This window comes from Pelobates fuscus, chromosome 5 (genome assembly GCF_036172605.1).
Source record: "Pelobates fuscus isolate aPelFus1 chromosome 5, aPelFus1.pri, whole genome shotgun sequence".
Taxonomy (NCBI): Eukaryota; Metazoa; Chordata; class Amphibia; order Anura; family Pelobatidae; genus Pelobates; species Pelobates fuscus.
In genome coordinates this window covers 129,935,295-129,960,694 of record NC_086321.1, presented here as the reverse complement: position 1 = coordinate 129,960,694, position 25,400 = coordinate 129,935,295, and the positions used below count along the sequence as shown (strand labels likewise).

The 25,400-nt window shown below is 41.7% G+C and overlaps 1 protein-coding gene across 1 annotated transcript; it reads right to left on the bottom strand.

The window, feature by feature from the left end:
• Positions 1-727: 727 nt before the first annotated feature.
• On the bottom strand, positions 728-18,254 carry DENR (density regulated re-initiation and release factor). The gene is made up of 8 exons (XM_063457000.1): positions 18,119-18,254; positions 16,606-16,727; positions 15,903-15,922; positions 11,127-11,211; positions 8,931-9,014; positions 2,081-2,197; positions 1,384-1,523; positions 728-1,007 (listed from the first exon to the last, which is right to left on the bottom strand). Exons 2-8 carry the CDS (start codon positions 16,718-16,720, stop codon positions 963-965), a joined length of 606 nt encoding a protein of 201 aa, XP_063313070.1. The 5' UTR covers positions 16,721-16,727; positions 18,119-18,254; the 3' UTR covers positions 728-962.
• Between the last annotated feature and the right edge of the window lie 7,146 nt (positions 18,255-25,400).

Below are 25,400 nucleotides of genomic sequence, written 5' to 3'. Positions count from 1 at the left end.
CTGGTACTGTATGTTCATTAACACCTATAGACAATTAGTGAGGTATTATGTGCAAACTGTTTATGTCCAAGTTCCTGCAAATCTCTACCTATATTTAAATAGCCCTAATTCTCAGATGTCTCCTACTCCAAGAGCATGAATCTTCTACAATCTACCAATCTGGTGGGATTATCCCTTGAAGTTTCTCAGGCCAGGTGGGATGAGGGCATGACCAGCAGTTCATTCATTTCTTTTGCATCTTTCTGCCCTGTGGTGTAACCATAGGCGTGCAGGAAGGCAATAAGTAAAAACAACTGAAAACTGCAGGTGCAGAAAAACTCCTCTCAAATTATGTCTTCGAAATGTGTCTTTGACATGGGAAGGAGCAGGGACCATTTTTGGTTCGCCATATTGACCTAGCACTGGTCTAGCCCTGATGCAGCCATATTCTGGAACTTTTTCACCTTCATAGATGTGGGATCCTTGGTTCCTACTTTCTACCATTCCTTGATCTTCAACGGATAGTCATATTAAGCATGTGCCGTTGTTGGAAGAAGACCCGTGTTGTAGTTCTTTGAGACTTAACTGTTAGGGTTATTCACAGGTGAATAACCCTGTATGTGCTTATTCATTAGAGTACTCTATCACTGAACATTTTCAGTTTTTTGTTTAACCTTGTACCATTTTGAAATAAAAAAAATTTTATTGACGTGCCTAGCCATACCTAACAAAATACAAGACAAACCAATAATGACCAAATTAATTTTATTACTCTAAACACATATTTTGCAGTCGCATGAGGAAACTTGGTTACTTAGCATTTAAAAATAAAAACAAAAAGTAGCTTTTCTACAGTAGTGAAAATGCAATTGGAAAGGTGGTACATTTTGACCGAGCCGGACATACATTGTTCTCTGAATCCTCCCTGGCTTTGGCTACGTAGACTAAAACATTAGGTCTTTAAATACAGGCACAATGTTGTATCACTTCTTTACTTCCCCAAGGTCATCAATGCTATCGTCATCAACCTGTAAGAGTAAGACAGATTTAGCTGTTAGCTTGTACAGTAGGCGGCTAACAAATTAGCTATAAATCTCAGAACCCCCTGGTGTGTCTATAAAGTAACGATGTGCAGAAATGTATGTGATAAGTGTAGCCCAGCAATAGCATGTTAAAAGAGCATCATGATTGATTGCTTGGAGGTTGAAACAGTATTACAAATTCAGGAAATTCAAAATGCATATATTTTTTTAAATTATGTTAGATATTTGAAATGTTTAATTTTTCTAGATAATATAATGTAATAATTAGTTACAGAGTATTACACTCAGCATAGCAAGTAAAACACTACTTTTACAAATTGCGTTTTGTGTTAAACATTTTCGTTTATCCATAATCTCTTACTTCTGGCCATTTTTCCTGTATAACATCAATAATATCATCTGTAAAGTCTCCCTGAATTATTATTTCATCCTCTCCTGTTACTGAGGCACCACAGGAGAATTTCTGAGCAAAGAATCTTTGTGCTTCCTTGAGTTCAATTTCTGGAGGAAAAAAAAAAGTGAAAAACATACCCACCAGAAATGCAACAAACTTATAACATGAGATAAATTAACGGATTTATTAGCTAACAGACATGGCACTGGGATGGAAAGGAGAACAGTGGCTAGGTCACAGCAGAGAATATTTTTCAAAATAGGAGAATGGCAATCCTACCACCCGTGAATTAATATAGTTTTCTAGTCCCTAAGAGCTAACAAACATCAAACAATGAGGAGCATATTGTCCTATACTAATGAATTAAGTTAGTTGCCACTTTTGGGATATTAGTGTTTGATGGTCATAACTTAACTATATGAATGAGAACGGAGAATCTGTATAGTTTCATATTGTCCAGCATTCAGGATTGATAGCAATAAACTACTACTTCTATTTTCATTTGGCATACATTGATTACTTGGGACAGCAGGATAAGGTTCCTAAACCAGAGCAACCATGCCACAAAAATGATGTTTGAAAGACATGCAGTTTTAGTACACAACCCCATTAGAGATCTGAACAAAAAAATAAATCAGATGAGCACAGCAAAAATGAAACTTACCAAATGTCGCAAGACCACAGACTCTAGTAACATATTTCTTTTTTGCTCTAGGTATTTTGGCTATTGTAACCTTTTGTGGTACAGTCTTCTTTTTCTGTTTAATTTGACCACGTCCACCTGCAGAAATGGAAAGGATTGAGGGGAAACTCTTAATATAAATAAAACAAGTCAGCCTTATTTAAGTTTTATCAACCAACTCAACAATAAAGGAATTGAGAATTACAAACATTTGTGTGTGTTTTTTTTTGCCGTTGTGGATATTCCGGTTTCTGCCCAAGTGGCTTAGTCATTATTAACCCTTTCCCAATGTTAGGACATTCCATGCTGTTCTCCACAGAATGAGCTTTAACTCCATTTGGACAGCATGGAACGTTCTAACTTTTCAGTGAGAGCAGGGTTAAATTATTACCTAGGGCTCCCCTCCATCACCTGGGAGTGTAAATCTGGCTTTGACTAGCGTACGCCGCAGATCCATTCTTATGAAAATTGACCCACAACCGACCAATATAGCCAGTACAGAGCCTAGCCCAGCTGCAGAAGGTCTCCTATTTGGAGAGACTTTAATTAAATACATAAGTAAATATGTGAAAAAGTGTCATCTTTAGATAAGGCACAAACCTCTCTAAAGAAGGGTTTTAGCACAAAAGGTTTTCGGAAGGGCTGGAAGAGGTCGTAACTGCTCAAATCAGTAGTAGCTGGGGAATGGGACCATATGTCCAAAATTCTCATTGTTATTGCAGAGGCTAGATACTCTTGACATTCATTTTCAATGTACATTGAATCCACTAGCAAGTCATGGTTTCATCATAAACCACAAAAAAATAATAAATTACAAAATAAAACCAAAATCGATTTTAACACTTTCACAAGAGATAGAATTTCTCAGATTTATAGTGAATTCCAACTTGGCATCTCTCAATGTGGAAACTGAAAACTATTTGGAAAAAGATCAGATCAGTTCTAAAACAAACAGCTTGTTTCCATCACATCTCTAGTGCAGATTGTAAACCTATTATTGTCCTTGATTTAAGCTATTTTTCCGGCCCCTCTACATTACTGTGCCCTCCAAAGATTAAAAGTTGAACATCTATGCAATGTTCTTCATTATTCAGACTAAAATTCGCCATTACTCCACATACAAGAGTCAATCTCTTCTGGTGGCTAGGTCCCGTACAAACATGGAACAGAAAGGCCATTTTCACACCTTTCGCAAATCTAGTAATAGAGTCCGACAAGTAGTTTTGATTGTAGAGGCCTTGTGTAAAAAAAAAAATCCACGGGAGGCAGATGGTCTCCAGAAGAGACCTGCATGTAAACTGCTTAGAACTCATGGCTGGATTTTTCTATCTACGCGGTTTTGCAAAAGAAGAGTCTTGTGTCTTCTTCAAAATGGGCAATACGTGAACTGCTTAGGAGGAACAAAATCCAAACAACAAGTGGACATTGCCAACGAATTTTGTCCCTTTTGCTTCGATCAGGACATTGATTTAGAATAGAGTAGAATCTTTTTAAAACTATATGGTATATGAATTCCAGATTTTTAGTGGATTACACAATTGGATATTGGATTGTACCATTTTTCTATGTTTATTTTCTCTTTGGAAATATTGAATTGGAACAGGTATTTTTTATTGAAAGTTTCATCTCAGTGTCAGAAATATTAATGGGGGTGTTAAAGTGTTTCAATACCCATATTTCACCCCTCCTCCCTATATATTCTTTCTCCATTTGTAATGACCTTGTTTGTTCACATATTGAAAAGCGATAATAAAACTAAATGGCAAGACCACGGTTCAATTGAATGTTCCGAGTTCCTATTCAAAGTAGAAAATATGAAACTGTTCCAGCATTGAGGGACATAGGAGTTTGGAAGCCTGGGGGGGAGGGGGAGGGGTGCTGAGATATGCTGTACTAGAGACTTAACTTAATAATTGTTTTCAGCCTTTAGCAGGCTCTCAATTCTTTTATTCCTCTAATGTAAATCATTTATACATACTTGTTGAAACCATGCTGCAAAACCAGTATTATTAATCAAAATGTTCCAGATTTTACTCTATCCATGCACACTGTGCTGTCTACACCTGTGTCTATATTTGAATCAAAAAATTCCAATAACTTGAGAGGTTATGACTTGACTAATACAATATATGTAAATATCCTACCCTTTTCATGTCAAACAGGCATTTACATATCAATTTAAAGGCGCTTCTATGAAAATGTAAAATATATATATACACACACATATATATATATATATATATATATATATATATATATATATATATATATATAAAAAGTCCAATCACTATAACCACTACACCTTGCTGTAGCAACGATTATGCCAGGAGTGCCCTTGATTGCCCTTTTATTCACACCTCTTCTACCCTTCAGTCTTACCCTTTTCATAGTTGTGCATGCTGATCCGATCATGTTTCTATATGTTATGGACTGTGCACTGATCTTTTAGCCCCTTTTTATTTTTTTCCTTCTCCAATAGATAAAGCAGTAGCTTTTTTAAATGCAAAATTAAATATTTAGCAAAAATGCATTTAATAAGAATTGAAATCCTCAAGTTTCAATATGCATAATTAGCAATTTATTTGGTGCACTTTGCAGTCTGTGAAGTACAGATAGACACAGAAACAAAACAATAAAATAGCCACAAGCCTTTGGTAATACACGCCTATATCAATACAATATTAGCATAAAGAAAAGCTTTCAACAAAGCCTTCAGAAACCAATGTGAATACTTGAAATGGTCACAATGTAGGGGTTTTAATTAACACCCACCAAATAGATAGGACTAACATGCAGTTGAGCTAATTTTCTTCTGTGAAATATGGCCTTGGTAATGTAAACAGGCTTGTCATATATACTACCCAAAAGCTGGTAGTGGCACGGAGCATTCTAGACATAAAGCAATTTTTTTCAGAATGTTTTCTAGAGCCATGTAGTGTTTTTATGCAAAAGAACAAAGACAACAAGGTTGATAAAACACACAAATTGAATCTACACGGATATGTTTTCAGATGCACTACCACAGCCTTTCCTCCTCAGGAATCTGGTTTTCCCACGGTCATAAACTGCACACTAGGCTAGTAATGGTGTTCTAGTCCTGAATGGTTTTATCACTGACAGCATATGTGTCTCACACATTCACATAACTCTTAAGACTGCTATAGACTATAAGCACATCTATATACCAAGATTGTAAAGCATTCACCTAATCTAGAACTATCCATAACTTTTCTCCAGGTCTCTACTAGTCACCATTAATCCAAAAACAATTTAATTACTCATACAGAGCTCAAACCTACTAGCTATCGAGATTAACAGAGAGGATTACTCTGATTACTGAGAAACAGCGGATCCCCACCCACCCATGCTCTTTTACATATAACACCTACAGGGTGATTAGTGAGCTAATGGCACACACCTGCTAGGCAATGTAAACTATCACTTGCAAGGATTTTTAATATGTTTTCATATCCCCCATATGTTGGAAACATATGTTTATTAAGTCTGCAAATAAAAAATCCAATATAGAAATCTACATGCCTGCATTTACCTCGCTCTTCGATATTTGCTCCAGGTAAGTCTATGTTGCAAGATCTTCCACCAAACATAGTATACGAAAGAAGTGAAATAAAAATATTGGGGGAGATTTATCTGTTCTAAAAAGTGATCTAACTAAAAGTAAGCAATCACTATAGAAAACAGTGGAACCTGAAGTTATCACATTTCGGCAAACCTCTCCCAATGAAATGTGCGCCTTTGCTGTGCTTGGACTGCACTGGAAACAAATTTAAAAAGCATTGCATTCTCCCCTGGGCACCTCATAATTTTTCTTCCAGCAACAGAGGGATAAAGCAGCAACATCGGCAGCGGTTAAAGACCGCACACCGTAGATGTTTGAATCAATGTCGCTCTCATTCTTTGCAGACCTATCAGGTGGCACATTAGCCTGGTGGAGGTCCCTCAAACCATTCACATCTCTCTTCATGAAACATGGCATACAGTATCGATGGAGACTAACCTGCTCCCTAACTGTCTTGAACGGGGAAGACAAACACAAAGTATTCAGCCTGCAAGGAGCGCAGAGCCTACTGCCTACCCTGGGACTCTACCAAATAACTTTGCAAACCGCAGAAACTCAAAAAAAATCACTGGACCACCGCACAGATGGAACCTGGAGAAGGTTACAGCCTTCGTACCACGACAGCCCAGACAAGGCTCATTTCCCACAGCCACCACCAGAAGCCTACACAGTGAACTACAACTGCGGCCCACCGCTGGTTCCCGTTGCTCACAAGCCTTCTTATTGTTTAGCGCCTTTCTTTCTTTCAGATATTGTTCCTCTACTGTTAACGCTTAAAGGCCTAACCTAGCTCCCATGATACAACCTGTATGGTTATCTACCCGTACCGACAAAAAACATCCCTACCTTTAGTATATCTAAGTAACCTTCAGCCATATACATACACCTTGGGTCAGACAGTGTATGAAAACCAGCAGTCTCTGAAGTCTTTCCCACTTCTGTGCAGGAAGTGAAAAATCACAGAGACTATTGGTTTTCAAACTCTGTAGAACACAAGGTGTATGTATATAGCTGAAAGTTACTTTAATATAAGGGTAGGGATCTGGATCTGTTTTCCATTTATTATTTTACTTAAACTTAATTAAAAAAAACAAAAACAAAACATACTTACAGTAAATTTCCTTTTCCTTAATATTAGAGGCAGTGCAACACTAGGGCTATCATCTTCTCTTGCAGTAAAATAGACAGACATGACTGTATGAGAAAAACCTTAAGATTAAGTCTCTCCTCTTCCTCCCCTTCTAAAAACCCCTTCTGTCATTTACCTAGGCCCAGCGCTGATGTCCCTTGGCGCTGACTCTGGGTTGCCTTTGCTCCTCCCCCGCCGGAGACCTAATGCGCATGTGCGGCAATGGCCACATTCGCTTTAGGATTATACAATGCTTTCCGAAGGGGGTTTTGGCTGATGCAGGACGCCCCCATGAATAGCGTGAAGATGTCTAGCGTCAGTTAGGCAACCAAAAATCACCTGAAACAGCCCGAAAGTCTCTCTAGTGGCTGTCTGTTCAGAGAAGTCTCTTCCCGTTAACGCTTATTTCTAAAAGACAGTATTAAGTGCCATTCATGGGTTACAGGTAAGAGCCACATTTCTTATCGCAACAAAAGATGTTGGAAACTTGAATGGAACCAAGACAGGAAAGAGGAAATCTCAGCTTTCTTATATTCTCCCACTGCTTCTTTCAAACAAATATAACCGGATGCACAGTTAAGGTATCTGGACTTGTGCAGACATTTTGCTTTCTCTACAGGTTTCTCAGAGGGTTCAGGATTAGACATACTATAAAAGAAAAGAAAGAAACATACCTAACTAAACATGGGACAAGAGGCCTAAAACAAAAGTAAAAGATAGGTCTCTGCATGTGCTGAAGGACTGGTGAACGCAAATCTACAACACAGCTCAACTGGACCTGACTGCCAGGTAGTTGTGTCTGGGTATATAAAGTCTCCAAGGGCTTCTTTTTTGAAATTGGTGCAAAAGCGTCGCAATTGCAACGAGCATGCCGCAATCTCTTGGTTATATACATCGTGACCAGAACATGCATTCCATCTGAAGAGCCTCCCAGCTGTGTCCATGTCACCTGCCATGTACCGATATGGACAGGCAGAAGTAATAAGAAAACAAAAAAAAGTGAGTCCGGACTACCAATCCTGCCGAAGGCAGGCAGAAAACTGGGGCATTTGGGGATCTTTATGGCAAAAAGGGGAGAAAGAAAAGGGACTTAATCTTTAAGAGCTTTATTTTCGTACAGTTCTGCCTGCCTATTATGCTGCAAGCGAAAGGATTTCCATAGTTTTGCTCTGTCTCCAATCTGGGGGAGGAACAATAAAACAATTTCCTTTCCAAACCCGACAAAATGATTATATTAGAAAATAATTTTGAGATGGCATTTGTCCTTGAAGTATAGTGACAGAAAAACATAAATACACTTTAGATGGCAGACAATCTCACTAATAGGAAAACTCAGGATGATTCCACATTTCATATATTTGCTAATAAGACAAGAAAGATAATGCATCTTCTGCGTAAAAACCCAATGGCAGAGCATAAAATATTTGATACAATCATAACTTTCATATCTGAAGAAAGAAATTTGAATGTAATTATTTCAGATGACTTAAAGGTAGGCAGATAATGTAATAGAGCAGCAGGAAATGCTAGCAGAATGCTTGGTTGTATAGGGAGAGGTATTAGCAGTAGAAAGAGGGAAGTGATCATGCCATTGTACAGAACACTGGTGAGACCTCACTTGGAGTATTGGACAGAGTACTGGATACTTTGGAGTAAAGAGAAGGACTACTAAACTAGTTAATTGATTGCAGGAAAAAAAAAACACTTACCAGGAAAGGTTAAAGGGTTATGTATAAGTTGGAAGATAGGGACTAGGCAGGGGGGAGGGATATAAAACATTTAAATACATAAAGGGAATCAACACAGTAAAGGATGAGACTATATTTGAAAGAAGAAAAACTACCACAACAAGAGGACATAGAATTATATTAGAGGGGCAAAGGTTTAAAAATAATATCAGGAAGTATTACTTTACTGAGAGGGTGCTGGATGCATGGAATAGATCTCCAGCTGAAGTGGTAGAGGTTAACACAGTGAAGGAGTTTAGGCATGGGATATGAATAAGGCTGTCCTAGATATAAGATCTGGCCAGGGACTAATGAAAGTATTAAAAAAATCAGACAGACTAGATGGGTCGAATGGTACTTATAGGCCACCACAGTCAATGCTTCTATATTCCTCACCTCTTTTTTGTTTTTTCTTTTCCTCTTCTTCACCAGCTGTGCCAGGTCCCTCTCCACTACCAGCTTCTTGCTTAGGAGAATTTCCTTATAAAAAAAAAAAAAAATCACATACAAAGTAAACAGTGGGGGAAAAAACAAACATTCTACAATAGAGGCTTTTTGCCACAATTATTTAATTGAGAAACAGCATTAAAATGTTCCAGTTTTTGGCACAATCAATGTCTGCAGGACAAAAGATAGTGTTAAAGTGCACTGTTACTCCCCCCCACCCCTTTCTGAAAAATGAGTTTCATAAAGATCGAATCTTTATGCAATACCCATTTTGACTGTTGGAATTTCACTGAAATTGCAACCCTGTCAAGAGATATACTCCAAGAAACTAGAGACTTCTTGGTTCTGTATATTTCGTCCTCCTGACACTTCTGGACGCTGGGTGGAGCAACTGCTGTCTAGAAGATGACAGCTGCAGGGAATTGGCTCTTTCCATAGAGGATTCCTCGATCTTGCAGGATCCTGTATAGACCTCAATGTGAGAGGGTGACTGACGTCTGTTCCGGACGCTTCTGAAGAGGATCCACCTAAAGAAGATGGCCGCGCCCGTGAGGCACAGATTCAGGAAAGTAGAATAAAAATGCATAAATAGTGCAAAATAAAAAACTCTGCCAAGTAAAAATGTGTATAAAAATAATGTAATCCGGGGCGGGGCCTGGCTGCTGAGCTGAATGGATGCCTGTAGACACAGCTCCTGCTCTCACTGGCAAATAAAGCGACAAAATCACCAAACTACAGCGAGTACTCAACTCACAAGGGCCACTGAGCTACTGGTGACACCCGGGCAAATCAACTGGCACTAAACATGCCACAATTGCAGCGAGAAACGCCCGAGTACCGTATGCGGCCTACAAGCATGTCCGGCGCGGATGAGACGGCCGCTCCTCTGACGCCATTCTCGACTGGACACTCGATATTGGGCCCTTGTTCCCCCCCCCTTTGGACCGGCGGGGGTCATCCCGGTCCCCATCGATAAGCAGCAGGTTCACACTCACACCCTAACAGCCTGCAAAGACACAGGCCCAACACAACGCGGGCCTAGCATGCACGCCACGACACGAATGGCGCAAACAGATGCAGGCCATGGCGACGACATGATCGAGCGCTCCCTCCGACGCATAGACAAGGCATTCCAGTGCCTCTGGCAGCAATTGGAGCAGCGTATGGCACTGCAAGCACCGAGGCCTACGCGGGAGGTGAGAGAATCCGAGATGAAAAGGCCGAGCAAGCCCCGCTCGGGCAGACCCAAGCCTGGAGCACACACCACCCAGGCTCCCTGCCTACCTGGGCCGAAGGCCAAGAGGGGTAAACCCCCACAGCATCGTCCACGACGCCGGAGAACCGCCTGCCGCTGGTGGGCGTTGCAATATCGGGGTCCTCCGTAGCACCCATAAAGGGGAAGACCCGGCTGCACTGCATGCCAGAGTCTGTTGAATACAGATGCAGACCTTCCATGAGGCCTGGGGCTGGAGCGGGAGCCGTCGCGGCCCACAAAACACCTACATGATCATCACGCAAGACCACAGAGTGGATTACCTCATACAGCACACCAGTGGCATAGGGTGAGAGATCGCAGCCCAAACCAATAGCATTAGAAATACAAACATGTATTACTAACGCTATAGCGTACTTCTACCGGTCTACATTTGTCTCCCCCACATAAGGTTTTGAAAGGTGAGCATTGCTGCTCTCCACACTGCCGCTCTACCTCTTTGGACGAGATCAATGTTGATGATCTCAGCCAATCAAACACATCCCCACAGGGAAGCATTGGGTAGATAGTGCACATGTGCAGCAAAACAATTAACATTTAATATATAACAGAATTAAACTTGGTTACAGCAGAGGACATTCATCTAGTGTCTGTCAGGAAGACAGCACTAGAAGTGTTAAACCTGCAATGGAAACATTGCCATTCCCACAAAACAGCAATGTTTTACACTGCAGACTTTAAAAGACAAGGGCACTGCACTCAGACCATGTCATTGTGATTTAGTGGTTTGGATGTCTTTAACTCATTAAGGGAAGAAAGGACAAGTGCACTTTTACAGCAAACACTCACAATAGTATATATATATATATATATATATATATATATATATATATATATATATTAAAAAAAACATAAAACATTTAGTGTCTCACCTAATGTAAGTTTTGCAAATTCGTTTGGAAAGTTCTTCTCTAACCACTGTCTGCACTTTGTGACATCAGGCATATATTCACAGTACTAGGGATGTTAAAAACATAAATCAATCAATATACAGTATTTTGTATTGTGATTACAATTTTTAAATAAAAGACACTGCAAGAAACAAGACAAATTAAAAGAACATTATAGGGTCATGAACACAAACATGCATTCCTGGCCCTATAGAGTGAAAAACACCATCTAACCCGCCTTGCCTCTCTAAATATCGTTTAGATTACTTGTATTCAAGTCTGCAGCTGCTGCCTCTGCCTGCTTACAGCTGACATCATCAGAAGTGATTCACAATACTTTCTCATAGGATTGGCTGAGACTGTCAAAGAGGCAGATCAGGGGCATAGCCAGCCCCTGTCAAATCCACTGAATCAATCTCTATCTCACCTATGCAGAGGGTGGAGACACTGAATGGCAGTACTGCCCCAGGGAATAATTCTAATAATTCTAATAACACCTATGCAGAGGGTGGAGACACTGAATGGCAGTACTGCCCCAGGGAATGATAACCAGTTGAGTTATCATTAGGCTGTAATGTAAAAACTGAATTTTCTCTGAAAAGACAGGGTTTACTGCAAAACGCCTGAAGGTAATGATTATACTCACCAGAACAAAACTGTAGTTGTTTTGGCTACTATAGTGTCCCTTTAACCCCTTAAGGACCAAACTTCTGGAATAAAAGTGAATAATGACATGTCACACATGTCATGTGTCCTTAAGGGGTTAAGCTCTTGCATAGGTTACGGCTGAAGGGAAGATGAGTGTTTTGCTATTGCTGCTCACGGTTGCTTAACCCCTTAAGGACCGGACTTTTTTTGCGATGTTGTACATTTGCGACCAGGCATCTTTTTGACACTTTTGTGGTGTTTGTGTTTAGCTGTAATTTTCCGCTCTCTCATTTACTGTTCCCATACAAATTATATATTGTTTTTTTCAGGACAAAATGGGCTTTCTTTACATACCATTATTTATATAATCTCATGTAATTTAATTTTAAAAAAAATGAAAAAATATGATGAAAAATTGAAAAAAAATTTATGTGAAAAATCTTTTACTCATCTACAAAAGCGAATGAAAAAAAACTGCTAAATAGATTCAAAATGTTGTCCTGAGTTCAAAAATACCCAGTGTTTACATGCTTTTTGCTATTTTTTTGCATGTTATAGGGCTATAAGTACAAGTAGGATATTGCGGTTTCAAAACATACATTTTTAAAATGTATCAATAGTGACATTGTAACACTATTATCTGTCATAAATTGCTAAATAACACCCCACATGTACATATTTTTTTTTAAAGTAGACAACCCAGGGTATTCAATATGGGGTATGTCCAGACTTTTTTAGTAGCCACTTAGTCGCAAACACTGGCCAAAGTTAGCGTTCATATTTGTTTGTGTGTGAAAAAAGGAAAAAACTAAATTGAACGCTAATTTTGGCCAGTGTTTGTGACTAAGTGGTTACTAAAAAAGACTGGACATACCCCATATGCAATACCTTGGGTTGTCTTCTTTTGCAAATGGTATGCCATCATGGGGGTAATTCTCATTCCTGGGCTACCATACGCTCTCAAAGGCAACGTAACCAACCTGGCCATTTTCAATGTAAAAATATTTGACCCATATATTTGACCCTGTAACTTTCAAAAACGCTATAAAACCTGTACATGGGGGGTCCTGTTCTACTCAGGAGACTTTGCTGAACACAAATATTAGTGTTTCAAAACTGGAAAATGTATCACAACAATTATATCATCAGTAAAAGTGCTGTTTGTGTGTGAAAAATGCAAAAAAAAGTCACTTTCACTGACAATATCATCGCTGTGATATGTTTTACTGTTTTGAATCACTAATATTTGTGTTCAGCGAAGTCTCCCGAGTAAAACAGTACCCCCCATGTACAGGTTTTAGGGTGTCGTAGAACGTTACAGGGTAAAATACAGTGATAGCAAATTAAATTCTCTGGAATTTCGGCCTGGGTTGGCAGGCAGGTTCCCCTTATTGCAATCAATAAAATAACTTAATTATGTAAAAATATTACATAAATACGCACGTAGAATTTAAATATATATACATATTTATATATTTGAAGTCTACGTGTATATTTATATAATTATTTATGTAATTTTGTATATGGACATATGAATAGTTCGCATTCTTTTTATTTATTTATATATACATAGATATATATACAATTTCATTCTAACTGTATTTTGATATAAATATATATATATATATATATTAATATCAAAATACAGTTAGAATAAAATTTCGTATAGATATATAATTTATTTTTATTATTATTTTTAATTTAATTTAAATTATTTATTATTCGTATTTTATAATATATATATACACACAATATATATAGTTATTATATATATATATATATATATATATATATATACACACACACACGTGTGTAAATTAATTATAAGTGTATTTTTATATTAATATATGTACATATTGATAAAAATACACTTAGCATGACATTATATATGATATATAGACATATATTATATAGGTATAATATATGTCTATATATCATATATATATATATACACATATATAATAATATTTTTTTTTATTAACTTTCACTTTAATTTTTTTTTTTGATTTTACAGTTGCAGGGAGACTGCCTGTCAGCACAGACAGTCCCCCTGCAGGCAGAGACTAGGACACCTATTGTGACCATGTGGTCGCCCTGTTGGGCGATCACATGGCCACAGGGGTCCTAAACCGCCATGGGGAGACTGTCTGGGCTGCAGGCAGTCTCCCCACACCGGGAGCACCGCCGATCGCCGCCGGGGGAACGACGGCAATCGGGTAAGTACATTGGACGGTTCAGGACCGTCACCGGTCGGCAACGCAAAAATGCCGATGACGGTCCTGAACCGCCCTCCGTCCTTAAGGGGTTAAAATGGCAGACATATGTACAAATGAAAAGCCTGCCACTTGACTATGTACTCACTCCACTCTTTGTCCAAACATTTGTACAGCATACCCATACTGTACTAGTCCCTCTATCCATGGGAGAAGTCTAAGCCACAGTCACATATTTGCATCTGACAGCTTATTTAAAAAAAATATGAATGATGCCATCAGTAAAATATTAGGCTTGTGTATTAAATGTTTACTCAAGCCTCGATGGCTACTTCTAATTTTAAAAATTGTCATAGAGGAAGGAATCTGTATGTGCAACGCTTCAGCTTGAAAAGTTGTACAAACAGAGTAATATGCACTTTTGTGCCAAGGCTAGTAACACCCTGGCACACGTGACATAGGCAGCACGGAAGAGTTACATTTTTTGCAAACATTATGTCATCTTCTACCCTTGCAGTCAACACTCTTGCAAATCAATCAGAAAGACAGTGTATACATTGTTAATGACTATTGTATCTGGAAAAGCCTAATTTTAGTGGAATATCAACATAGGCGCACTGTATCCCATTATCAGCAACCATCTGTCCTGTATTCCAATGTCACGCTCTGTTTGCTGATCCAAGTATACCATTTAAAAAGGCTAATTGAGCATTAGAAAACCATTTTACAATTAATTAAACACCGTTTAAAACGGCTGAGGTTATTAAAGAAGCAATAAAACTGGCCTTTATTGGACTAGTTCAGTGTCTGGGGCATTAGCAATTCTAATGCAAAGGGAAAAGGAGCCTTGGAGGGTGGTGATTTAAATAAATTAAATTGCATATGAGATTGGGAGGGTTTCCAATTGTGTGGGAGATAGTGGAGCCAAGAGCTTCTCTCTTGCAGGCAGAAGCAGTTATATCTGTACCCAGCTTGGAATGCGCCCTGACAAACAGATGTAATTTATGCACAGAATTTACATTAGGCAGCCTGGAACAGACTTCTGCAACTCCCTCCCCAGCACAGTATTACTATCTCGGGATGTGAAATGTTTCAAGCTGAAACAATGCCCATCCAGACTACTACCACCATGACTACTTTAAAAAGAAGAAGTGGCTATAGTGGTTGGAGTAATCCCTTAAAGCAGGGGTCCTCAAACTCCAGCCCCCCAGATGTTGCTGAACTACAACTCCCATGATTCTCTGGCTATCTATGTAATTCAAAGAATCATGGGAGTTGTAGTTCAGCAACATCTGGGGGGCCAGAGTTTGAGGACCCCTGCCTTAAAGGGACACTATAGTCACCCAGACCACTTCAGCTCAATAAAGTGGTCTGGGTGCCAGGTCCCTCAGGTTTTAACCCTTCAGATGTAAACATAGCAGGGTTAATCCAACCTCTAGTGGCTGAGAAATGCTTTCCTATGGACGGACTGAATGCACGCGGGGCATTCGGGAGCTAATGAGTTTATTTTCTTGACACTAGTGATCCTTTAAAATATGACATTGTCAATTACTATTTCTTATTCAAGCTCATTTCACGTATGTTTTCATGAAAAATAAGGACATTTCTGAGTGACCTAAAAGTTTTGACCATCAGTGTAGTTAGAATTAAAGAGACCCATGATAACTGCATGCTTACCTAGCACACAGGTGTAACAGTAAATAATCTGGGCCCAAAGATGTCAACTAAGGAATGTGAGTTTGATAGAGCAGGCCCTCTTTAATCTGCATTTTTATGTTATCAATTACTTGATATATAAACAAACTAAATAATTGCAAGTATATATGGTACAGTATAAATTGTTAAAAATGTGTTACTGTATTGTGAAGACAGTCAAACAGTCTTCAAATGTTCTTACCTCAGTTGGCAATGAACACACTGTAGAGAAGGGGGGAAAAAAAGGTTTAAGATGTAATAAAACATTGCATTAACACTTTCAGGTACATCACCCAGTGACTAAGCAATGGTACACAAACTACTACAATAACTACACAAGCCTTTCTTTCAAAAATGGACCACCAGCAACATTTCTGTAACATTTATCTAAATAGACAGCTTTTATTTGAGCTATACATATAGATTTCTACTACTGTGTAACAGTCCAAACCAAGATATGTTGACTTCTGTAAACTGGATTGTGAAAAAACCTTGTATCTCAGAAACAGATTCTAGTATCTCACTGTAACACATGCAGCATAATTAAGCAGTGACATAAACCCTTTTGAAGAAACGAGGGAAATGTTCCTGCTTGCTGGCATTTTACTTCTGAAGCTGTGCCCCTTAAGGGGTTAAAGGGACGCTATAGTCACCAGAACCACTACAGCTTATTAATGATCTCAGCCAAGGAGGCACAGTGGGAACAGTGCTGCGATTCAGAATAAACATATTTTCTTCGTTAAGCACAACAGTCATATAAATCCATTGCAGGCACTATGCAAATGTAGTGCAGTAAAGCAAGCATGCAGACTTCAGACAGGTAATACATTCACTAATATTTTTTTCCATCTGAGGGTATGTGAACAAACAAACAATCTGTATGCTATGCTGGTAAGAATACTTGCCTCCACAATATAAAACTTTTAGTGGATAATCACCGACATCCACTTTAGGAATTTTCAGGTCTCCTTTGAAATCTGATGGTGTTGCCTCTGAATTCTCAGTAGCTGTACTGGCCATATCTGAGCTGTAAGGAGGTAAAGTGACATGTACGGCATTAACAATACTTCCTCAGGAATAAAAATATATTCCTTAATCTCCCTGCATTTACTGCAGAACATGAACGTTATAACGTAATGCAATAAGGATGCAAGCGTTAACTACCCATTATTGAACAGGCAGTGTAATCTCCTTATTAAAAACAGGTCTGCCAAACCTGAATACAAATGGATACCCTGCAGTCCTGGCAGCCAGGCATTGTAATAAATAAAATGAAAAGAGATCCAAGGTCTCGCTTACTTTGTCTTACCAATATCCTGTACTGTCTTACACTGAGCTAGGATTTAGGGAGATAGTGGAACCATTGCCAGTTTAAGATTACTGTGTTACCATATGAAGAGCAAGCAATCACTGAGCAGGACAGACCCTGAATTAGGAACTACAGCCTTGTATGGTGTGCTTTGTTATTATGAGCCTGGCTTCCCATGGTACAATCTGTTTACACGATGTGAACAGTGGCGCCATGACACTGCAAGGCCTGGCCATATTGGGCTTCACGCAGAGCTCTGGGTGCCGTGATACTGCCAGGCCTGGGTATACTGGGCTTCACACACAGAGCTCTGGGTGCAGTGACACTGCCAGGCCTGGCCATATTGGGCTTCACACAGAGCTCTGGGTGCCATGACACTGCCAGGCCTGGCTATACTGGGCTTCACACAGAGCTCTGGGTGCCATGACACTGCCAGGCCTGGCTATAGTGGGCTTCACACAGAGCTCTGGGTGCCATGATACTGTCAGGCCTGGCCATATTGGGCTTCACACAGTGCTCTGGGTGCCATGATACTGCCAGGTATGGCTATACTGGGCTTCACACAGAGCTCTGGGTGCCATGATACTACCAGGCCTGGCCATACTGGGCTTCACACAAAGCTCTGGGTGCCATGACACTGCCAGGCCTGGCCATTTTGGGCTTCACACAGAGCTCTGGGTGCCATGACACTACCAGGCCTGGCTATACTGGGCTTCACACAGAGCTCTGGGTGCCATGACACTGCCAGGCCTGGCCATATTGGGCTTCACACAGAGCTCTGGGTGCCATGACACTACCAGGCCTGGCCATATTGAGCTATTGGGCTTTACACACAGAGCTCTGGGTGCCATGACACTGCCAGGCCTGGCTATACTGGGCTTCACACAGAGCTCTGGGTGCCAGGCCTGGCCATACTGGGCGTCACACTGAGCTCTGGGTGCCATGATACTGCCAGGCCTGGCCATACACAGAGCTCTGGGTGCCATGACACTGCCAGGCCTGGCCATATTGGGCTATTGGGTTTTACACACAGAGCTCTGGGTGCCCGGCTCCCTCCTGCCCACGCCCCTCCAGCCATGGCTATTCCTTCCTGCAAAGCGGTGCATTACCCAAGCAGCTTGAAGCCACCCTCACTCCGGAGCTCAGACGCCCTCTCTCATGCAGGGTTCAGCTCTCTCCCCACGCTGGGGAAGCCGTCAAAACGCTTCCACTGTCTGCGCTAGCGCTACTTCCGCCGCCGTAACCCACGCGGCCTCCGGTTTAAAGCGTAACTTCCGGTTTATCCACCGCGCCATCTTGGTACACCCCGAGTGGCAGGCCTCGGTGGTGGGTAGTGTGGCGTCATGGTGACAAAGAGATGTTAAAATAAGAATTATTAAAGCCTCAACGTGTACAGGCAGCAGGCTAACCAGCGAGTCTGTGTGGCTGAGCATAGTGGAGGTTGTGGTCTGCTCCAATTGTATTCTGAGATAATGCACCCCTGGTGAAATATGTCTGGGTTATTGCAACATATTTGTATGGGTGTTATTTTTGTTTTTATGTGAGACGTAAAATTAAGAAATAATATGGGGGAAGACCTAGGGCTTGTGTTCACTTTTCACGAGATGCTCTGTTTCTGTTTTTTGCAAAAAAAGGGAATGCGGTATATTAGGGATTTGCATTAATGTTGTAATTCTCAAAATCCATAAATTGAAGAACACGATCCAAACACTGCACCCACACAACAAATAGACTACTTAAAGGGACACTCCAGGCACCCAGACCACTTCAGCTAATTGAAGTGGTCAGTGTACTGTGCCGCAGTTCCAGAGAAATGCAATGTTTACATTGCAGCTCTAAGTCTGCTATCTCTGGCTGTCTATCAGACAGACACTAGAGTGCTTCTGGAATCCAAACCGACCTTTGGTCCAGCATCAGCTTTTCCCCATAGGAAAGCATTGAATAATGCTTTCGTATGGGCAGGTCTAATGCGCACATGCGGCCATTGCTACGCATGTGCATTAGGTCTCCGTTGGCGGGGGAGGAGCCTGACTCAGCCCCAGGGACATTGGCGCTGGATTCAGGTAAGTAGCTGAAGGGGTTTTAACCCCTTTAGAGACATGGTCGGGGGAGGCACTGCAGATCCTGCAGAGCCAGGAAAACGGGTTTGTTTTCCTGGCACTGGAGAGTCCCTTTAATGCGAAGCATTCCTTGCTGTGCTTGTTTATTGAATAAAATATATTACATAAAACAACGCAACCCCAAATTACAGCAAAGACAAAAATACATATAAGGTCCTGATATCGGGTAGAAGGTGGGGAACAAAAGTAAAAACTTACATAAACACGTTTCTTGTCTGGGTGAGGACGCTTTATCAACGTTAAAAAAAAATAACACCCACCATGCTTTAAAAGGCTAGATGAGAGTGGATGCTCCGTCCCTGGCAAATTGAAAGGGAAATATATAACACATATATAACAATTTCCTGTTCTTTTTAGTAGCCACTTAGTCACAAACCCTGTCCAAAATTAGCGCTTATATTTTTTTTACATTTTTCACACATAAACTGCCATTTCACTGATGATATTATCAGTATAATACATTTTACTGCTCTAAAATACTCATATTTGTGTAGAGTAATGTCTCAGGAGTACAACAGTACCCCTCAAGTATAGGTGTTATGGTGATTTGAAAAGTTACAGGGTCAAACTTAAAATTTGCCAATTTCTGTTTTTGTAAATTGCTACTGACCAGGTTGGCTATGTTGCCTTTGAGACAGTATGGCAGCCCAGAAATGAAAATTAACCCCACCATGACATACCATTTGAAAAAGTTGACAACCCAGGGTATTCAAAATTGGTTATGTCCAGTCTTTTGTAGTAGCCACTTAGGCACAAACGCTTGCCAAAGTTAGCGTTGATATTTGTTTTTTGCATTTTTTCACACAAAAACTGCACTTTTATTGGTGATTTCATCGTCGTGATAAGTTTTACTGGTTTAAAACACTCATATTTGTGTTCATCATATTTGTGTCTCCCGATTATGACCATACTTCCCATGTACAGGTTTTATGGTGTTCTGGAAAGTTACAGGGTCAATAGATCTATACATGCACAAGGTGGTGGACTTAGGGCTCAAATACAGAGGCTCCACGTTTTACGACTACCACAAGTCGGTGGTCCACACACAAGGCAGCAGCTCATCTGGCCCAGTTTAATATCCGGATAGATTAGAGTCAGATGGACACAGAGCTGTTGTGCCGACATTTTGCTGGCTTGAGGCCCCTGTCTTGCGCAGTATGCAATTCCACTTCGCACTCCACCGACTTGTACCCCTGCAAAGTCTCCTCTCCCCATCCCACCTTAAGCTCAACCACTCGGCAAGACAGTTGTCAGAGGGATAACCTTGGCAGAACCATAGTGTGCAACAATTTTAATGCTGATGCATGCAGTCAGGGCCGGCCTTAGGCATTTGGGCGCCCTGTGCAAAAAATCTTCACAGCGCCCCCCTTCCCGTCCCCCCCTCCCCCACTCCTTACCCCTTCCCACACACCCTGTCACACACACACATGCAGACAGTCCCACACACGCGCAGACAGTCACACACACGCGCAGACAGTCACACACACACGCGCAGACAGTCTCACACACAGGCAGACAGCCACACACACACAGTCAGACACACACACTCACTAACAGACAAACACACTCACAGACACACACTAACAGACACACACTAACAGACACACACTAACATACATACACACACACACTAACAGACACACACTAACATACACAGACACACACTAACATACACACACACACACACTAACAGACACAGGCACACACTAACATACACAGACACACACTAACATACACACACACACACTAACAGACACAGACACACACTAACATACACACACACTAACATACACACTAACAGACACACACACTCACCCACATTAACACATTTTTTTAAATTTATTTAGACACCCCTCCCAGCCTCCTTACCTTTGGGAATGCTGGGGGGGTCATCTTTTTTCCCTGGTGGTCCAGTGGCTGCTGGGCGGTCGGGCGGCGCTGCTAGGCTGTCTGCTGAGCGGCTGGCGAGGGAGCACTCCCCCTGAGCTGTCTGCTCAGCTCCCTCGCGCGCCGCACAGTGAGGCTGGGAGGCGGAGCCGGAATATGACGTCATATTCCGGCTCCCAGTCTCACTCTGCGGCGCGTGAGGGAGCTGAGCATACAGCTCAGGGGGAGTGCTCCCTCGCCAGCCGCCCGCCAGCGCCGCCCGACCGCCCAGCAGCCCGGCATGTCTGTTAGCCGCAAGGCTAACAAGACATTTGCCTTGGGCATTTGGGGGCGGCTTTTTTTGCCGCCCCCTGGAAAATGCCGCCCAAGGCAAATGTCTTGTTAGCCTTGCGGCTAACAGACATGCCGGGTGAGCTATGCGGCAGCAGGGCGCCCCCTGCACCATGGCGCCCTGTGCGGCCGCACAGCTCGCACACCCCTAAGGCCGGCCCTGCATGCAGTTACAGCGCATGGAGGCTGTTGCATGTTTGCTCTATTTGTTTTAGAGCCCACACAAAATCTATGTGTCCCCTGCCAAGCGTTTTCTAACAAAAATGACTAACAGGTTAATATTGACGTATTGGTATATCACCTACGCACTTACCCCTCCATTCACTTAGTGGGATTTCTGGTGTCAGGGCACTTTAGAATGCCCAAACCTTTTGTCCGCCTCCAATGATCCTCCCATTCACCGAATCCCCGTTCTCTACCTGGTGTACAAATCCCATTGGGGTGGCTGTTAACAAATCTTCCAATAAAAAATGTTTAATCATAGATCTCTCCGCTCCTCATTCCTCACACAACCCCAGCATAAATTCACTCATAACCGCCGAAGAGTTTTCCCTCCAATATGCCACTCTAGATAATTCTACTAGCAGGCAGTCACGCATGGCTGAGTAAAACAGACATTTCAAATGCATTCATACTTCTACCTATCCATCCGTCACTATGGCATATCCATGGCGTTAAGTGGAAGGAAAAATATAACTTTGCAACTGACTTACATTCGGTTCAAGGAGCAGCCCAAAACTGTTCAACATCTTCGTAGAAACCCTCTGCTGGCTGCTCCTAAACGTCGTCAGGTGTCCATCAATTATACACTACTTGGACGACTTCTTATTGAAACAGGCTCTCACACACCAAGAAGCATCCTTAGTACCACAGCCCTCTTTACATCCCTAGGTGTCCCTTTGTCCCCCGACAAAACACTAGGCCCCACTACCAAACTGGTTTTCCTGGGTATATCACTATTAACCTCTGTTATCCTTTTAAGCAAGCCTCCCCCACGAGAAATTGACCCGCATCAGAGAAAAACTAGATCTATTTCTTCGGAATGATACCTGCATGCGAAAAGGTCTCCAATCTTTATTGGGATCCCTGAATTTCACCATGCGTATCATCCCACAGGGCAGGGGCGTACCTAGAGCATTTGGCACCCGGGGTTGGTCCTATTTTTGGCACCCCCCACGCCCAACTTTAAATATAAAAATAACCAAAACATTTTTCTATGCATTTAGCACTAAGCAGTGTTTGTGTGTTTGAATGTATGCATGTTTTTGTATGTGAGTGAATGTAGCGGTGTGTTTGTATGTAGTGTTGGCATTTGAATGCAAGCATGCATTTGTGTGTTGTGTGGTATTTGAATGCAGCCCTTTTCTTATTTTCATTTGTTTAGTAGATAAATCCCTTATTTGTTATCCTTATGTGGGATTGCAATATTTAAGGACACCAAATAAGGGAGCTATCTACTAAACACATACACAGAGATACACAGAGATACACACAACCACACACATAATCACAGATATACACACTCACAGACCCACACACATACAATCACAGACACACAATCACATACACACACAAACATTATATACATACACACATTTAATAATTAAGAGGTCCACCTAGCCTCCCTACCTTGCTCTAGAAGGGCTGGAGTGGATCCTCAGTCCCTGGTGGTCAGTGGTTGCTGCTGGGATCTCTGTGCTCTTCCTGCACAGGTCCATCGCACGCCCTGTAATGACGCCGAGGCCGCAATGACATCATATCCTGGCTGCCGGCTCACTGCCGACATAGTCAGATGCACACAGTCACTCACACACAGTTACAGGCAGACAGTCAAATCTCCGTGCAGGTTTCCTGCTCCTGCTCCCAGCCCCTGCGTGCGTGAGCTGTGTCGGCTACCCGGCACCCCTGCTGCTATGGCACCCGGTGCAGCCACACAGCTCACTGAACCCCAAGCCTGGCCAGCCCGGGTGGTACCCCCCTACCTGATAGCACCCGGGGCTATCTGAGTGCACTAGAGGGTACAATCTCTTGACTTTTGTGTTTACCAACCTCAAAACCAGTCCGGATGTAGATCTCCATCTAGGTAGGAGAAGGGATAAACCGGTGGCCTGCGCAGGATGTGGTTCCAGGCCATTGGACAACTGCAGTCTTTGCAAAAGGTGCTTAACACGGATTGCTGGAGAATCTGAGTTTCAACAATCTCCACAAGCTTCTACCTCTGCTCGGGATATTGCTTCATGGATTAAGCAAGCAGTGCCTGAGGGAATAGCAGAATCACACAGAGGTAAGCACCTCAGATGTGAATCAACACAATTAGATTGTGAATCATCAGAAGAAGAATTCAGGAGAAATTCAGGGTCCCTAGAACTAGAGCTTATATATTCTAGTGAAGATTAATATTCTTGCCCTCTAGATTCTAAGGTTATAAAGCGTCTAATTACCCCGGTCAGAAGAATGCTGGAATTACCAGATGAGGTTCCAGAAACCTCAGCTGCGGACAGACATTTTGGAGATCTCAGCAGAAAGAAACCGTAATTTCCGGTGCATAGATCTATTAAAGATCTTATACGTAACTAATGGAATACTCCTGAAAAAAGATTCACCCTTCGAAGCAGACTTCCTAAACTATATCCTATACGACAAGAAAATTCTAAGTTGTGGACTTCCAACCCAACGGTGCTACCATCAGCTCCACCACTCAGGCTCACTGCCTAGGTGTTCTCTTTGACTCCAAACTCCATGCCTCATGTTCAGTCTATCACCAAATCCTGTCTTTTCCATCTCAAAAACATTGCACGCATCCGACCCTACTTAACGCCAGGTGCGACTAAGATGCTGGTCATTCCATTGTCCTTTCTCTCCTTGACTACTGTAATCCGCTTCTCAGTGGTCATACATGCTCCCAACTTGCGCTGTTACAGTCCATAATAAATGCTTCGGCGAGGCTAATCTTCCTGTCCGCCCGCACCTCCCACGCCTCACCTTTCTGTCAGTCTTGCTTTCAAATCTCTAGATAATGCTGCTCCCACCTATCTATCCTCACTAATACACAAGTAATTCCCGTCTGCTGAAGACTTATGTCTATCTTCTGTCCGTACTCCCACCTCTGATGCCTGCCTTCAAGACTTCTCCAGGGCTGTGCCGTTCCTGTGGAACTCACTTCCCTCCTCCATTAGATGCTCACCCAATCGCCACTCCTTCAAAAAATTATTAAAAAACAACTTTTTCATAAAAGCGTATCAATTAAACTGTTAACTCCTGACTGATTTCTCTCTTGAGACTGTCATTAGTCTAATACTATCCTTACCTTTTGTGTCATTTTACCCCACTCCCTCTAGCATGTAAGCTCATTGAGCAGGGCCCTCAACCCCTCTATTCCTGTGTGTCCCACATGTCTGTTCGTCCACCCACTGTAAAGTTAGCAAGGTGTCAAAAAGCTCTATCCTCCCTATCGATTGTAATGCATCCTTAAGGGACCAAATGGAAAAAAGAATAGATGCAGACATCAAGTGGCAGCTGGAATAGGATGTCATCCAGCAGTTTCTATTTCTGCCATGTCCATAGTTTTAAGATCATGGATTCTGGACATGAAAGAGGACTTAGACAAAAGAGTCAGAAGACACCATATTGCAGATTCATTGAGAGATGTCAGATTAGCCAGTGAATGGCTCTTGAAAGTTCCCATGGACATGATAAAGGTCATGTCAAAGCTTATGGCCTTCTCACTAGCAGCCAGAAGAGCCTTATGGGTAAGATCCTGGGGAGCTGATATTGCCTCAAACATAATCTTGTTCTGTACCCTTTTCAGGAGAGGTGTTGTTTGGAAAACCCTTGCAGGGATCCATCAAGAAGGCACTAGATGTCAAACAAGTATTACTTCCACAAGATAGAAGACCACTACAGGACCGTTGTTCTTACAGGAAACACCCTTCTTATAGAGAGAGCAAGGCATACTACAGGCAATACTACAGACCATCTTCTTGGAGAAGTGGTCAGTTCTGCAAGTTAACTAGAGGTAAGACTGCTTCTTTTTCCTTTAGTTCTAATAAAAATT

Bases quoted from the DNA above. Each gene is read 5' to 3' on its own strand.
- DENR (XM_063457000.1), bottom strand. From the start codon at position 16,720: ATGGCCAGTACAGCTACTGAGAATTCAGAGGCAACACCATCAGATTTC. The intron at 11,212-15,902 runs GTAAGAACATTT...TAACATCCCTAG, and splicing joins TGTGTTCATTGCCAACTGAG to TACTGTGAATATATGCCTGA. The intron at 1,524-2,080 runs GTAAGTTTCATT...TTTTTCCTCCAG, and splicing joins CTGTGGTCTTGCGACATTTG to AAATTGAACTCAAGGAAGCA.